At 36.5% G+C, this 17,232-nt stretch overlaps 2 protein-coding genes across 2 annotated transcripts; both read right to left on the bottom strand.

The window, feature by feature from the left end:
* Positions 1–5,820: 5,820 nt before the first annotated feature.
* On the bottom strand, positions 5,821–9,072 carry LOC109001661. Its single transcript, XM_018979028.2, has 2 exons — positions 8,442–9,072; positions 5,821–6,083 (listed from the first exon to the last, which is right to left on the bottom strand). Exon 1 carries the CDS (start codon positions 9,043–9,045, stop codon positions 8,443–8,445), a length of 603 nt encoding a protein of 200 aa, XP_018834573.1. The 5' UTR covers positions 9,046–9,072; the 3' UTR covers positions 5,821–6,083; position 8,442.
* Positions 9,073–11,460: 2,388 nt separating this feature from the next.
* On the bottom strand, positions 11,461–14,434 carry LOC109001662. The gene is made up of 2 exons (XM_018979029.2): positions 13,717–14,434; positions 11,461–11,811 (listed from the first exon to the last, which is right to left on the bottom strand). Exons 1-2 carry the CDS (start codon positions 14,200–14,202, stop codon positions 11,767–11,769), a joined length of 531 nt encoding a protein of 176 aa, XP_018834574.1. The 5' UTR covers positions 14,203–14,434; the 3' UTR covers positions 11,461–11,766.
* Between the last annotated feature and the right edge of the window lie 2,798 nt (positions 14,435–17,232).

Raw genomic sequence — 17,232 nt, 5'->3', positions numbered from 1 at the left:
ACGTGTCAATCATTTGATATCGATGATGAAAAGATGATGGTTAAAAGGATGATGAATAATGTTATATATATGTATATATATATTCATGTATATTGTGAAAATTGTAAATTACTACAAAAGTTACAAAATTGGTCCGGTTGACACCGAAGATATTGATTGTAGATTGATAGCCATGTGTAAAGGAAATTAATCACGATATAGCTCTGGCTTTACTTGAAAGGATGATCACATCCAGGGATCTTGGTTTGGTGCATGTTATTGTCCAGGGTGGTTCCACCATCAACGTTCAGTACCTCTTCCCGGATTAAATGCTTTAATACTTCCTTATTGAAACTTTTTGTGAAGCATATGAGATAATACCTCCTCATAAAGAGATACGGCGACAAAAGATCTCCCTGACAAAGATCATGGGGAAGGTTTTAAAAAAACCTTTCAAACTCCCATTTAACATAACCAAATAAACTAAAGAAGAAATTGAATTAAAAATAATGTTTCTCCATTTATTTGAAAAATCCAATCTTCTAAAAACTTCGATAAAAAATCTTCAATTTACCCGATTATAAGCTTTCTCCATATCAATTTTGAACATGAAATTTCCCCCCCTCAACTTCCGATTCAAACCATGCACCAACTCTTGAGCAAGAGCAATATTATAAAAAATGCTATGGCCACAGATAAAAGCCGCTTGCTTCGAAGATATAGTTTTTTCCAAGATCGGTGCCAAATGAAAAACCACAACGTTTGCCATAATTTTATAAACCACCGAACACAAACTAATAGGCCGAAACTATGCAAAACCATTCGGCACATCCACTTTTGGAATCATGACAATATTCGTTGCACCAAAAAATGTTGACAACGATTTACCTTCAAAAGACTCTCACCATGGCCAACAAATCCTAATTCACAATCTCCCAAGCAATCATGCAAAAACTAGTCATATAACCGTTTGGACCCGGGCTACTATCTTGTGGTATGGACCACAATGCTACCCGCACTTCCTCCATTGACGGTGGCGCACAAAGGAGGCTATTTTCCTACTCTGAAATTGATGGCCTGAGCAAATCCAAAGCATCCTCATCAAAATCCACATTGGATGTGGTCAAAAGTTCCTTGTAAAAATTTACAGCCCCAACGTGCACTTCATCCGCTGACTCCAAGGCTTGCCCATTTGGAAGATTAATTCGATCTATGACCTTATTCTTGTTCTTAACTCACAAAGCTGCATGGAAAAAAGCCGTGTTAGAGTCACCTTTTGAGAGCCACTTGATACACGACTTTTGACATCCCATAATTCATTCTCTTTGAAGCCATTGCAAATGGTCTTGCATGCATAATAAAAGACCTTTGAGTAATCTACACTCACCTCCCGTTCAAGCTCCGATAAACGCTTCTTAATCTCCTTAATCCTCACTTCAACTCTACCAAAAACCTCCACATTCTATTTTTGTAAAGCTTTTTTTAATAACTTAAGCTTTTTACTCACCTACACCATTGGACAATCCTCAACTGATTGGCTCTAACATTCCTTAACCCCCAGCAGAAAAGATTCATGTGAACCCCACATCCATTGAAAACGGAAAGGCCTAGCACCGCATCTCCTCTCACGCAACAATGATACAAGCATCAGACAATGATTCGACGTAGTCCTCGAAAGGTATTCAACACGGGCACCCTCAAATAAATTCACAAATTTCGCATTCAGTAAAACTTTATCCAGTCTCGCCCAAATCCGACGACTTCCTAGCCTGCCATTACACCATGACAACCGCTGTCCAGCCCATGGCAATTCAATTAGACCACATTCTTGAATAGCCGAATTAAAATCTGCTTTAGCATGAGATGCCCTGAAAGTGCCACCCACTTTCTCATCATCACTCCGAATAATGTTAAAATCGCCCCCAACAAACCAAGGCCATCTTCCTACATCTAGATCACTTAAATAGGACCAAGGTTCAACTTGTTTTCTTTGAAAATAGCTAGCATACACAAATGATGCTAAAACTTGTGTGCCGTCCCGATAAAACCACCTAGTTAAGGCCTAATTTGAGGTCGACACCAAATCAAAAACCAAACCCTCCTCCCAAAACAACCAAATCTTACCTCCAATCTCCGCGTTATTACAGAAATTTGGCAAGTTCATCCACCTTGTCCACCGCTACACTTATTTGCAACAAGAAAAGAAAATGTTCAAGAATAGCTACAATTAAAGGACGACCTTTATTCAAAATGAGCCGAAGTCTACTCTTTGACGAAAAAATCCCCCTAATATTCCATGTAGTATGTTCAACATAATTAAAAATTTTTTTGGGACCGAGTCATCCTCTTCAGGGTCACTACAGATTTCTTCTTATTCGCACCCAGAAGACAATTCAATGGGATATTTAATTCCGGATCAGACTCAAAACATTTTGTTGCCAATTCATCAACATCCTCTTCTAGCTTTCCATCCGACATCGACTTGCAAGAGGAAAACTCTGTTGCATCTACACCAACACCTTCACTCAACCCTCTATCAGCCATGCGGAAAAGCTCAAATTCTAAAGTCTCATCAATAGCCTTTAGGGAACTCCTGAGCGAAAGACCATCCTTTGAAATTTCATCAATAGCAGCACTTGTCTGATCAAGAAAATCACCAACAGCCACAGACTCCGTTTGATCAAACCAGCTGCCCAACCCATGAGATGACTCACCTGACTTTGCTAAAAACTCCCCTCCCTTTCCACTACTGCTTTCCACTCCCTTCGCCAAAACCACCGGTTGAACACATGAATGCGAATAACCCTTCTCTTTCTGCACCAGATCAAATTGACTTTGATTCATAACATCCCCATTTTTAGCTACAAACAACACTTATTAATAATCTCGAAATCATGCTTCCGATTTTGAATCTTAGCCAAAATTACATCCCTTCACGAGGGCTTATCAACCCCCTGATCCTTCATCAGATCATAAGATTTCTCGGCCTTATCTTTCGCATCCACCACCTTCCACACTTGTTTTGGTAACCCTCTCTTCCCCTCCTCAATCTTCTCCACCTTCGAGCTTGCCTTTGCATTATGATTCATCTTGCCACATTGCTGCTCCATATGTCCCTATTTATGGCATAAGATACAAAAAGCACAAATTGTCTCATAGATAACCTTTTGAAAATGGCTCGACTCCAAGCTCGAGGTACCTAGCCAAAATGAATGTCTCAATGGCTTGGAGATGTCCATCTCCACACATATACGTGCTGCCTCTGGTTGTGTTACACACACTGTTGCATTATCCCGCTTCAGAAACCCCCCAAAACGCCCACCTATACTCTTCAATATTGAGGCATGAAAATAATTCAGAGGTAAACCAGGCAAAGAAATCCAAACAGGCACCATTGGCGACTCTTCTTCCTCATTGAAATCAGGAGTCCAATGAAACACTCTATACGGTATACCCTCTATCTCTGTTTTCCCTTGAGCAATAACACTGATAAAATCATCTTCATTTGACAACCTAATGAACACGACCCTTGGGCTATTAAGTTGACCCACAACTGGCATGGTTTGTAAGTCCCAACAATTTTTAATAAAGCCTCACACATGATCCAAGGAGGGTCTACGACGTAAAAATTTCAAAACAACCAAGAACTGAAAAGGCTTTGCCACCTGCATGATTTCTGCCTTCGAGAATAGAAAAAACATTTCTCCATCGCTGAATCTCTGCTCCTGTAATGGAAGATCTACCTTAGGTAAAGGTTGTCCAGGGTGGTTCCCATGCAATTCCTCTTGAATGATGAGCAATAAATATGAAATCAATCTGCTGGCGGAAACCTGCTTCAACACTGGCCTCCTTACTACCAAAAGATCTTCAAAAAAGGAAAAAAACTGAGCATGATAATGGAGTCGATTTTTCGAACTATTTTTTTTCATCATTAACACTATAGTGGCTTCTTTTGAAACCCAAACGAGATCTGAAAAATGTGAAACAACTGGAGAACTTGCAAAGTTTGGAGTTTGACGCTATCCAAAATCATGGGTGTCCCCTCCCCCCAAAAAAAAAAAAAACTCACAAATACTCATCCAAAGAAAAACACTCGAAAGTGAAAGCATAGAATACACAAGTAGCATGATACTTTTAGCCTCAGGGGAGTACAGATGAACCTCTTCAATGAATCCTTATTGCCACACAAATGCATATATTTTGAAACATAACTCAAACTCCTCGGGATATCATCTCCTGAAACCGTTTGAAAGACTCTTCTCGTTGAATCTTAAGCTGGTTGCGAAAATTCTTGATAAAAGAATCAGCTAGTTGATTTATATCTCGCTCATCATCCACAATTATCTGTCTCTTCATGACCTGTTTCCTTGCATTATTATGTTTATCCTTGTTCAACTCTTGCCCACCACTGCTAGATACCTCTCTCCCATGATCCATTGCAGCTGCCTAGCTATCTGGACAAGTTATAGTCCACAATTGGCTTCTTTTCTTGGTATTGAACTTTTTGAGAGAGAGAGAGAGAGAGAGAGAGAGAGAAGATGTGCCTCAGGTTGTTTGGTGTGGTGTGAAGAGAACAGCACACACATGCATTTATAGATTCAATTAGAAGCACGAGTTTGGTATGGGTGAAAGCAAAGCGAAGAAGTTGAAAAGATTCCACGTTATGCTTGCTTGTTCATTAGTTTAAAGAAATCCCTGGCTCCTGAGGCCATACAGAAAAGGCCAACTTAATACTCTATTTTATTGCCAACTTGCAGAGAGGTATTCGTTGTTCTTTAACCTTTAGGCTTTGTTTGGCCAAGTTTTCTCAGAAAATTGTTCTTTATCAATATAATATATATACAGAAATGGTGACCTTAGCATTAACATAATATTAAAATTGCAATGGTTGGTGTTTTTAATATTCGGAGATCCCAAAGTCTCCATTCCCATGCCTATTCACATGTAGTGGCAGGCCATATGATTGGAGGAAACGCGCAATGGCAACAAATTAAGGAATTCTATGCATTAACTACTATTCACTTTTACACCCCACATCTATAGGTTTTTTTTTTTTTTTTATGAGGTAGTGAATAGTAACTGATGAGAAAAATTTTTCTTCAAATATAACCATTGTTGACTAAAGGCTTCAACTTCATCGTCCTATGACCTCCAACATGAACCGAAACCTTGAAAAAAAAAAAAAAACTCTATTTTTTCATTAATATGGGTTTCAAAAGGTTCTAACTATCAAATTGACAAAAAGCTTACTCAATACTCAGTTCAATTCTTTTAAGTTGCATGAAAATAAATCTTGAGTGTCGGATTCTAGCAAATTACTTATTACACCTTTTTGATAGTTTAGTGCAACGTGTGGTATTTGATAAATTAAGGTGTAAAGTATTAATATGATTTTTAGGCATACTAGATATAAGATGAACCCTTAAGAAATTTGTCATGATGGTGTGACCCGTTTTGAAGAGACCAGTCTTATATTTGTTCGTTAAAATGAAGTTCGATATCTTTAAAGGGCCAATCTAGAGAGAGAGAGAGAGAGAGAGAGAGAGAGAGAGAGCAAATATTTTGTGTATATATATATATATATATATTATATGGGTTGTCAAACTTTCCCCACAAAATGGAGAACAAAATGATGGAAGGAAAGGTGAGGAGGTTCAAACTTCAATCACTACAAAGACACGTTCATCGCCAAAATGGTTCAAACGTAATTGTTTTGTTTTCCTATTTATTAGAATTCCACCAGGGGAATGGCTATTTTTGCCATGCATACCCATCCATATTCAACATGGTTTCCCCCTCTTTCCCATCACATTCCCCACAGAGTGACAGTAAGCAATTGCGTATATAAAATAACACGGCTTTAACATTGGAATATATAAATGAAACTTATAAATTTTTTATCATGGATCTTAGAGGAGAAGAGGAGATCTATTTCTAGATCAATGCCTCAGTATTTATGGAAACAAGTACACAGTTCATCCAACATCTCAAATAATACCTATATGAACATATACATATGTGCTTCAGTTGCCCCATCGTATTGCTGACCTTGGAGAGCTTCAAACTGAATGGGTGGTGCATAAGCATGTAAAGATTTTCTTCGCCTGCAATAAAATCAGAAAAACTGTTTGAGACTTTTGGCTTTGTATTAAAAAAAAAAAAAAAAACCATCTGAGACTTTGAGAGCAACTTTAATGAAGTGGTCATGTGTAGCAGATAATAGCAGTGCTCCAAATGGAATAACTTAATTTCTGTCTTAAAATGGTAGTTCCCGTATGTTCAGCATGTTGGGCATACCTTGTCATAACCCAATTATTCAAAATCAGATTTTTTTTTTTTTGACAAGTAAGAACAGAAAAAGTTTCTTACAGCCTAAACACACGATCCTTTACCACCCCCGTCCCCATCCCCCACACACAATCTTTTTCCTGTTCTTCTTATAGGATAAAGTGACACTATATTGATTCAGAATACGGAGTAGCTGTTCTCGTCATCTTTTAATTTGGCCCTTGTTAACTACTTGTTTCTTGAAAATTCTGGCTCTCTGCCATAAGCTCTAACTAGACGAGTTAAAAACAATCAGTTACAGTTTCTTTCAAAAACTCCTTCAAAGATAAACTAACAACAGATATATCAAAGATTTCAAAGTGCTATTCTTCATCAATAGGAAATTTCATGTTAAAATGAATATGGAGAGGTTTGGATTCAGAGATGAGTTGAGATGGTTTGTGAATAGTAGAATAAAAGTTGAATTATTTATTATATTTGGTGTGGAAATTTGGGAAAGTTGTTTTGAGATTTGAAAAAGTTGAATTGTTTATTATATTTTGTGTGGGAATTTGAGAAAGTTGTAATGATGAGATGAGATGAGTTGAGGTGGATTTTGAATCCAAACCTCTCCTATGTCAGTTTGCAAAATAAACAGCTAAATAAGCACAAGATAACCAATAGTAACATGATATGATAGCAGCTCAATATTTGACCTTCACCTTCAAATAATAACTCATAAATTGGAAAGGGCACTGTTTTCTACTGTTCTTTGAACTAATCCAAACCTATCCATTTGCCAGCAACGAGATGAACTTTCAATGTGACCTAGGCTCTAAAGTGCCTTCAAAGGGTTGGTACCTATATAAGTGCAAGTATGTATCCATTTTGTCATATATGAGTGCCTAATAGGAAGATGCTTGATGGAGATGGCCTTGGATTAGTGCAAGCAACTTCTAGACCAGTTCTTTGGGGATTCAGGCTGGGAACTGTGCCTACCCCACAAGTATTCAATTATTGCGTTGTAGAAGCCTTGCTCTATCTTCCTAGAGCACACTCTTATCAATGTTTCAAAGATGATCCGAGCAAAACTTCAGAAAAAAACAACATAATAAATGTGATAAATGTTATTTTATAAGTAAAAAAAATCTTATTGATAAGTGCAAAAAGTGAACTCAAGTACACAAGGAGTATACAAGAGAGAAATGTGATACATATTTTTAATCTCCCCTGATTAAGGTTCAGGAAATGGCATAGGAAAGATGATTATATGTGAAATCAGAAATCCAATTTATATATAGCCTTGCAAGACTTTTTCATTTTAGGATTTATGTTAATTAGCTAGATTTTATGATAGCAACCAGCAGAATGTTTGATCCTTGAATGTTCTAACTTCCTAGGATTGTCATATTCCCAAGCTTTAAGACATACTACAAGTCCAACCCTTCCCCACTTCCGCCCAATGAAAAAACAAAGGCATGTTTTGGATGGAATAATACTCGATGGAGAGGAGCCGCTGAACTGTCCAGCACACTTCACATTCCTGATTCAGAACTGCACTCCCATTACGGCCATTAGGTAGATTAGAATGCCGTGGTTGTGGAAATACTTCCTAAATGCCACTCCTGAAATATTGATGCACTGCCATAACAATGTTTTGATCCTTGAATCATTGGTTTTGTGATCCCAACCAATAGATCAATAGAGTTGTTCCTTCTGTCTTTTGCCCCATTTTTAAGAGGCAACTCATATTTTGCTTTTCACATATTTTGAAATATAATCTTTCATGGACTCAAAAAGGGGGAAAAAAAAAGGAAAGAGACCATCGCATTGTTCACAAAATGTATCCGGTTAATGAATATTTTCTCATCAGTAATTGTATCCAACAGATATTTGCAGTTAGATAACCTTCTAATTAATGTTAAATTAGATCGATAGCTAAAAGCCAAAATCCCGAACAAATCTATTCGTCTATATAACTTTCCTTTGGAAGCTTATTAAAGTTTATATTTTTCAAATAAAATGTTTGCAACATTCTTCATCTGACTCTCCAAGTTAATAAACATGAAATCCCACCACGAAATATTGTTGAAAAATGGAAAAGAAACAAGATTATACCTATTCTAATTAACCCATAAAGTGTAACATACATTCAAAGAAATGAGAGAACAATTCGAAGAAAAACAGAGTATTACCTCATATAGACTCCGGGTGTGCGCCTGTAGTGCATGCCTTGCTCTTACAAACCGGAACATCCTCAAACTGTTTTGCCGGAAGCTTCTCCGACAAAGCACCGACGTAGAATTCAATCGAATCCGAATCCTTATCAGCCTGGATCCCAGTGACCGAGACCCAAAGAAACAATTTTTTGGCTTGAATCCCAGACACACTGGACACAGACCCATAGCTCAACTTTCCATTGACTTTCTTGTTATAGTAAACCAACTGGTCAAACTGAACATAACAAGGGCTTGTGAGCTCGATGCTGAAACTACCATCATCGGAGAGAGTGTAGGACTTGACGTTGTTTGGGAGGAGACCCTTTGGGAGGCCGTACTGGGGGAGGAGGTCATGGACGTCTGTGACGGATTGGAGGGGAGAAGACAGACGGTTGGGATTGTGTTTTGGGTTTCTGAGGGAGAAAGATGGATGGGTTTCAGAGAAAAGGACGAGAAGCAGGAGGGGGAGAGAGATCGGGGAGATGAGTTTGCGTGGAGAAGCCATTGATGAAAAGTTTCCGGGGGGGAAGACTTTTGAGATAATATATATGAACTGATCTGGGCGAAGAACATCGACCATTAGGATCTCATTCCTTCCATTTCTTATACTAATCCATCCTTCAAACTTTAGTTAGGAATATATATTAAAGATAATATCATAATTAAAAATCTGATTTGGTGAAGATAATTATTTCCCTAATCATTCCAACTTAAAAAAATTAAAATAAAAATACATTTTATTAGATAGTATAGATCTTGTTATTCTTATTTATTGATAAAATTTAAATCGGTAGAAAGAAGTATACATTGTAGATAGAAGAATAAATGTTTTATATATATATATATATATATATTTAATTTTGTTATTTTCCTTTCAATCGTCACACTTCCCTATTCAAGAAATGGATAATCATAACTATTCAACTTTGATTAAGATTTAATAAGAAACTTAGAGTTGTGCTACACAGAAGCCTCACACCCTGCACACCCACTTAAAAACATGTGATTTTATTTTTTTATCTTCATATTTCATATTGAATTCAATATGAAATATGAGGATAAAAAAGTAAAATCACATGTTTTTAAGTGGGTGTGCAGGGTGTGAGGCTTATGTTTAGAATTTTTCAGAAACTTAACATAATAATAAATTTTTAAGGTCGGTTTAGACAGTGACTTAAGATGAGATGAGTTGAAATAGTTTGTGAGTAATATTGAGATTGTTGAACTGAGGAGATAGTTTTTTAAAATTTTATGTGTTTAAATTTAGAAATGAGATTAGATAATTTTAATTTTTTGAAAATTTGATAGATATGGATCACATCAATTATTGCATAATATTTATAATAATTTTGTTTTATTTATAAATATATTTATAAATAAATGATAGTAATTAATAAATCACCTATCTAAAATTTTATTTTTATAATATATTTCGTAATAATATTATAAGATGATAATATTTTTATAAATTTAAATTATTTTTAAGAAATATTTTATAAAAGTATTTTTTATTTAAAAATTAATTAATTAAGATATTATAAAAACAAATTGTGCTTAAAAGATGTGGGTCCCTCCTTTTTGCCCTACGGGGAAGAAGGGGTTGAATTTCGGTTGGTGTTTTGTGGTGTCAGAAAAACATGTACGTGAAACAATAATGCAATCAAAGTAGTGCCTTTTATTATTTATAATGTATTTATTTTTTTATTATTTTTAATTATTAAAAAAATTAAAAAAATAATTTTATTAATAGTCTTTTTTTAATTATTAAATAAAAAAAACCAAATACAAAAAAAAAAAAAAAAAAAAAAAAAAAGTAGAAAGAGAATAATAATTCAATCATATTCTATCAAAATGGATACAAGACCATCTCTCCGTACGAAACGAGTTGAACTCTCAAACCAAACCGCACCTAAAACAAACAAATAGTTGCTTGGAAGAAAAGATTGCGTAACATCCCTGCTTAAGCAAACCCATCTCTATGGTCTCCAACAACTGGAGCCGAAGACCAGAACGACGACTAGGTGAATGGACCATTACAAATAAAACGACAGTCCAAAATAATTTGTTGTACGGCAGTCACTAATTAATATTTTGTATTTTTTTAAAAAATATTATATCATATCATGAAAATTTAATATTTATAAAAATTAGTTTAATTTTAATGATATGAAATTTTGTAATTAAAGAATGCCTAATTAATAGTGTTTCAAATTATTTTCCTACATTACAAGTTAGACGTTGGAATGCTCAGACGATTTGAGGCTTTGAGCTGTACATTTTTGGCAATATCCGATTTTTTTTTTTTATTTTCACTTTCTTAGAAATTAGTAATCTCAATCAAATGATGGGATATTGATGGAAATCCAGACACATTTTTTTGTTTGTTTTCCTTGTTTTAGTGCAAAAAGGGATTATTCATTCACGAATCACGAGTAAAGAGATATATGGGGTATATGGACGCCCTTTGAATGGAGTCCTAAGGCTGATGATTCTGGCGGATAACAAGCACAACTTGCTGTTGAAGTGGGCACACCATGCTGGAATTTGCGAAGCTTCCAGGAATGAGGCTTTATTATTTATTTATTTTATTTTTTGGGGGGTGGGGGTTATTACATTATAATGGGAGCAGTTAGGGGAGGGAAGTGATTATTCATTATTCAGCAATGAAAAATATTTTAAAAAGAAGGTTATTTTTGTAAACTAACCTGTAAAAGTAACATTTTTCTTATTTTACAATATATATTATAAACTAGCTTTTGAATAGTGACATTGGTTCGCGCAACCTATACAAAATGTACTTCCATCAAGAAGGGCTTCTACTCAAGAATTCAGACCCTTGTTCACATCCCTTTGGATGTTGAGTTGGGAACTTCCAAATTTTCGGATACAAATGAAAAGAAACTTTTTTCCAGAACAGTAATTGCTACCCTGCTCAGAATTATCCAACAGCAACCACAAGCACAAACACAATCACACTGTCACAGAAAGTAAAAAATGTACACAACAAATTCAAATGAATGAAAATTAAAATGATGAGCTGAGAGGAACTTTGTTGGCACAGTTGATAAAATTTTATGAGCTATTTCGTTCATCCACTACATACATACAGATACAGCACAAGTTCATGTGGAGGAAATAGGATGCATTTTTAACTAGAGCATATATCGTCCAGTAGTATATACACGACATGTCTGCTTTAGATATGTCTCTACAACAGTAACTATTTGTATCGTCTGGCACTACAAGGTTGATAATTGCACAACACCTTTCTGTGCCACTCTTAAGGCATACTCTTTGACGCCTATTCGGTAATTAGCATCTCAATTTCATTCACTGGAGTGGGGAGCTGCAAGAAGCGAAAAAGATTAGGCAACATGGAAATTCGGCATCTTGAAGTACATCATCATGAAATCTTTAACAAAATTATTCTAAACTGAATAAGGCAACATAAGAATGGGCAAGGAAATATAGGGTCCAATTAAAAACTCATTGAAAAATCTATCACTCAGCAGATGTTATTGGTCTCATAATTTGGCATATATTCACCAATTCATAGGATCATTTTTAGTTTATAATTTACTCAGAATACTTAGACGTCAACTTGAACTAGATGATGTACAAAACCAAATAGAAGTTTCTACTTTGAAGAAACACAAGAAACCATGTGAAGCTCAAAACTTTTTGTTTTGGAGACCATGCAATTGCAACATGTATTTTACTGTGTCAAGTGTCCTCAAAACATGAACAAGATAAATCATCGGCTTTTCACCGATTGTATGTGGCCCCTAGAAATTGTTTGCACCCAAAGGTTCAAACCTTAGACCTAGAGGGAGCATACCGCCAAGACTAAGGCCCTTATCACTTGAGCCAACTCCTAGGGTGTTAAGAGGACAACGTAATCCTTAATACTGCAACACCAACTATAACATGATCAGTGCATATAATCAGTTCCATTCAGAAGAAAATACCAACAATAACATATAATTGTCCAGGAAAATCACAGTTCTTCATTTGTGAGAAACAAAGGTACCAATGCACCCTTGCGCAACTTCATAGTTAATCTATATGGTTTAAAGAATATACAGGCTACATACTTCCCAGGAACAATATAGGTATTGCTAACCATGAAATCAAATTGGTGGCGTCCTTCAGTACAAATTACCATAAGGCTACAGCCTTCCGAAGACACCAGCGGAGAGCCAAAACTTTCACATAAAGAGGATTTTGACTGCACATTCAGGCTTTGGAAAGACAAGACAACAGTCGGTTTAAACCTAATTTCTATATGCCCAGCACCTCAGTTCTTGGTTGGAACAAACATTAACACTGATCTTTTTTGATAAGTAATAAGTAGTTGTATTGATAAAGATAGGCATAGCCCAAGTACACCGGAGGTATACATATGAGTACACCAAATTAAGAACTAGAAACGGTTACAAGAAAGTTATGGAAGCTGAGACCATTTAACTCTAGAGCAATGGCCCACATACAAACATTAACACTGATCTTAAGCAGACAAGACCAAAGAGTATATCCTGTCTGAAAGCAGAAGTATTCCAGTCTCCTAGTCTTCCTTGTTCCCAAATTGATCAATACTGCATCATAAACACAACAATTTCACGCCCTCCCATCACAAATGCTCCCAGATAAGATTTCTCAAGAGTTTCACAATTTTCAGAAGGACCTAAGAATGAATATTGTACACACCTTACATATGCATTTATAGCACCTTCTACTCTAGAGAAACCTACAGGCCAGACAGGTCCAACACGTAACTGAGACACAAGGTCAAAGAGGTCTTCGAACAAAATTACCCTTATAAAAAATTAGAAAAGAGAAAGGATCAAACTAACTGTTATAGGCATGAAAACAATGCAAGTATAAAGGCGTAATGATTAAATCTATCGAAATGTATCCAAGTCTTCGGGCTAATTAATTAATGGCTAATAGCCTTAGCTTCGGCTCAACCCTGAATTCTAGCTAGTTTACCCTCACTAACAGCTACAGCAGAGCATCATGCTCTCGAAAACATCTAGCATTCAACCACACTTTAGTCGCACAGTACCTAAAAATTCAATAGTTTTGCTATGATTTACAAATGAAGATTAAAATCAACCCACCATAACAATTAACTAACATGCAACCCTAAAAAAACTTCACGCGATAATCGAAACCAGTACGAGTCAAAGGAAAGGCAGCAGTTCAAATCAGGGGTTCAAGACTGTAAATACACCGCAACAGAAACCAATACCTCAAAAATCCGTTTGGAGCAAGACCGCGACACCTCGTTGCGGCAGGAATGGACAGTCTTGAATTGACCCAAGTCGAGCTTTTTGTTGATGAACCCCACCTGAAAGTATATACTATCGGATGGGGGCAAATCGACCCGGATCTCGTCCACATCGAGCCACAAGAAGAACCTCTGCACCTGAATGCCCTTGAGTCGGGTGATGGACCCGTAGCTGAGCTTCCCCGTGATGGTCTTGTCGTAATAGACCAAGTAATCGAACTGCACGTAGCATGGGTTCGACAAAACAACGACGAATCGGCCATCTTCGGAGGAAAGGGTGTAGTTGACGACAGAGTCGGGTAAGAGCCCACCCGGAAGCCCAAATTGCGGGAGAATTTCGTAGACTGTGGGGGAGTCAGAGAGGGAAAGCGAAGGGGTTGCGAGGGTAAATAGGAAGAAGAGGAGTGTATGGATCAGACCTCGACGGGATTTCAGGTTTAGAGCCATGTTTTTGGGCGAGTTCTTTTCCAGAGAGGAAGTGTAGGCAAAGTGTTTGTTTGTTTGTCCGAATGAGTTTTGAAAAGACACCGCCAAGAACGGAGAGTATTCTTCGGATGGTGGGTGGTGGGGCTATATATGGGGGGGCTGGGGCGTCGGAACCTAGGATAGGGAGGGGATGGTATTTTGTGCATTTACTGGAGAATCCTATAATCTGTTTTTTTCCCAATAAATGCCCCGTGTTGTCTTTTCTTCCAAGATGAGTCGATGACAGGATAGATTTTTCCTCGAAACTGCTCGGTTCAGTTTTGAATGGATCCCGCAGGTGCAGGCCTAAGATCCCCTTGATTATTTTCCTATTTCTTTCATTAAAATAAGAACTAACAAAACAAATTAACTTATCTCATTTGTTTTGGAAAAATATCTTATTTCATCTCATTTTATTTCATTTAATCATTATAATTTTCTTAACTTTCAATACAAAATAAAATAAATAATTCAATTTTTTTAAATTTTAAAACAAAAATAATATTAAAAAATATACTCTAATAATATTTTATTCAACTTTTTAACTTTAATTTCATCTCATCTCCGAAAACAAACGAAACCAGCTAACTTCTTTATATTATGTATTAAATCTATTTTATAATAAAAATAATTTTAAAATTTAACGTATTATATTAAATTACGTTAATTTATAAATTTATTTTTATAAAATCTTTTTATAATTAAAATATTTCTCTTAAAATAAGAGTGAGTTGCGTCGATAGACTACGAAACAGTGGCATTGGTACAACCATATCATATAGCAAGCAATAACTACTTTGATCTAAAATGTGCCTCCATTGGATTAGGCATAGACTAGTCAAGATGCATTATATCTACACTACCAAACTATTAAGAATATAATATAAATAAATAAATATATTTCTTTCTATCAGTTTAAACTTTTAGGATAAGTGGTGATTTTATATGATATCAAAATAGAAGTTCTGAATTTGAATCCTAATTCTACAATTTACTCCATTTAATTATGAATAAATATAGATAGCAGCCACTGTTTAAGAGCAACCATTTTGCACACATGATGTGATATCATTTAGACCACACATCTCCTCAAGTCTAATTTACCATCCGATTGAGAGAGAGAGACAATGAGAGAGAAGCGGAGATGAGAGAGAGACTGAGAATGAGAGAGAGAGAGCTGCTGATGAGAGAGAGAGTCAGTCCGAGATGAGAGAGATAGTCGAAGATGAGAGAGAGACTGAGATGAGAGAGAGAGACCGAGAATGAGAGAGAGAGAGAGAGAGAGAGAGAGAGAGAGAGAGAGAGAGAGAGAGAGAGAGAGTTAGTCCGAGATGAGAGAGATAGTTAGAGATGAGAGAGAGATCGAGATGAGAGAGCGAGCGAAGATGAGAGAAAGAGACGATGAGAGAGAGAGAGGTTGAGATGAGAGAGAGAGCATGAGGGATGAGAGAGAGTCGAGGAGAGAGAAAGAGCCGGAGAGAGAGTCGTTGATGAGAGAGAGATGATGAGAGACATTGGAGAGATGATGAGAGAGAGAGGGGTAGCGTCTCATTTGCGCGTTTTGCAAAAAAAAAAAAAAAAAACATTCACGTAGTGTGTACATTGTGTGCACCACTACAGTGGATGCTATATAGAAGAACTCTTTAATTATATATCTCACATATTGGTCATTGAGAGAGAATCTACCATACACGTGAGAGAGTGTGTTAAAAATATAATATAAATAAATAAATTTATATCTTCCCATAAGTTTAAACTTTTGGAATAAATAGTAATTTCATATAAGAAGAATCTCCAAAACGGCTTCCTCTCTTTTCTCTAAAAGGGAGGGATTAACACTCACGAAAGAAGAGAGTCATGTTCTGGCTGTACCTGAGGATACTGTTGATGTCTCAATTTTATGTGGAAAACATTGCATTCCAACTTTGATCATTTCTGATAAGTCAGTCAACGAGAAGGCTTTCCGTTCAACTTTATCCAAAATATGGAGACCAGTTGGTTGGATCACTTTCAAAGACATGGGTGTGAATAAGTTTCTAGTGGAATTTCAGAATCTTGGAGATAAGGAAAATGCTTTAAAGAGCTGGCCGTGGGTTTTTGATAGAAACCTGTTGAATTTGCACGAGTTCGATGGAAGCCTATCAGCACAAGATATTCATTTCACATTTGAACCACTATGGATTCAAATGCATAATATTCCACTTGTAGTAATGACTCGTGAATTGGGGTCTTTGCTTGGATCATCTATTGGCAAAGTCATTTCTGTGGATACTGATCGGGAAGGGGTAGGGTGGGGGTTCTTGTTTAAGAGTGCGAGTTGAAGTCGATATTACCAAACCTCCGATACGAGGTGCTTTTCTACGTGTTAATAGTAAGAAGTACTGGATTTATTTCAAGTATGAAAGACTCCCGAACTTTTGTTTCAATTGTGGCACAATTAGGCATATCCATAACTCATGCAAGTCTGTAAACGAGCAAGCTGGCAAAATTTAGTATGGTACTAGGCTATGGGCTTCATCTTTACCTATTGGTGGTCTCATTTCCAAAAAATATGGGTGCATAAACCATAACAGTTCTTCTTGTCGGCAAGGGGACTCTGATGAGTTTGACAGAAATAATGGTGGTAACAGTAGGAGTAATTACAAGAGTGAATCCGGTGCATCATATGCGGAGTAATCTTGGGACAAAGAAGTTGCAGTTACTGAAAAGGAAACGGTTGAAAAAGTTAATGATATTAATCCTATAATGGTGGAGGCCAGTGACAAGTTGACTTCCCAAAGTGAGAATCAGAATATTCAGATGCATTAGGTCATAACTGACAATGACTTGGTCAAAGATTCTGAGATTGGCTTGGATCAGGGGCAGCAAGGAGATCATTAGGGGGTCCCTCATGAAAGGCCTCATTTAGTCTTGGTTACTAAATGGAGAAGAAAGGCAAGAGCCTATAAACAAGACCTATGCACAAAATCTCAGCCTTTGGTTTGGGTCTCTCCCAATGGGTCTGCAACCAAA

Source organism: Juglans regia, chromosome 14 (genome assembly GCF_001411555.2).
Source record: "Juglans regia cultivar Chandler chromosome 14, Walnut 2.0, whole genome shotgun sequence".
NCBI classification, from domain to species: Eukaryota; Viridiplantae; Streptophyta; class Magnoliopsida; order Fagales; family Juglandaceae; genus Juglans; species Juglans regia.
Note: the sequence above shows the minus strand (reverse complement) of the source record. Positions and strands in the feature narration are given on the sequence as shown.

Excerpts from the sequence above, each read along its gene's own strand:
- LOC109001662 (XM_018979029.2), bottom strand. The coding sequence starts at position 14,202 with ATGGCTCTAAACCTGAAATCCCGTCGAGGTCTGATCCATACACTCCTC. Across the intron at positions 11,812-13,716 it reads GCTCCAAACGGATTTTTGAG|CTCCCCACTCCAGTGAATGA; the intron begins GTATTGGTTTCT and ends CGCTTCTTGCAG.
- LOC109001661 (XM_018979028.2), bottom strand. The coding sequence starts at position 9,045 with ATGGTCGATGTTCTTCGCCCAGATCAGTTCATATATATTATCTCAAAA.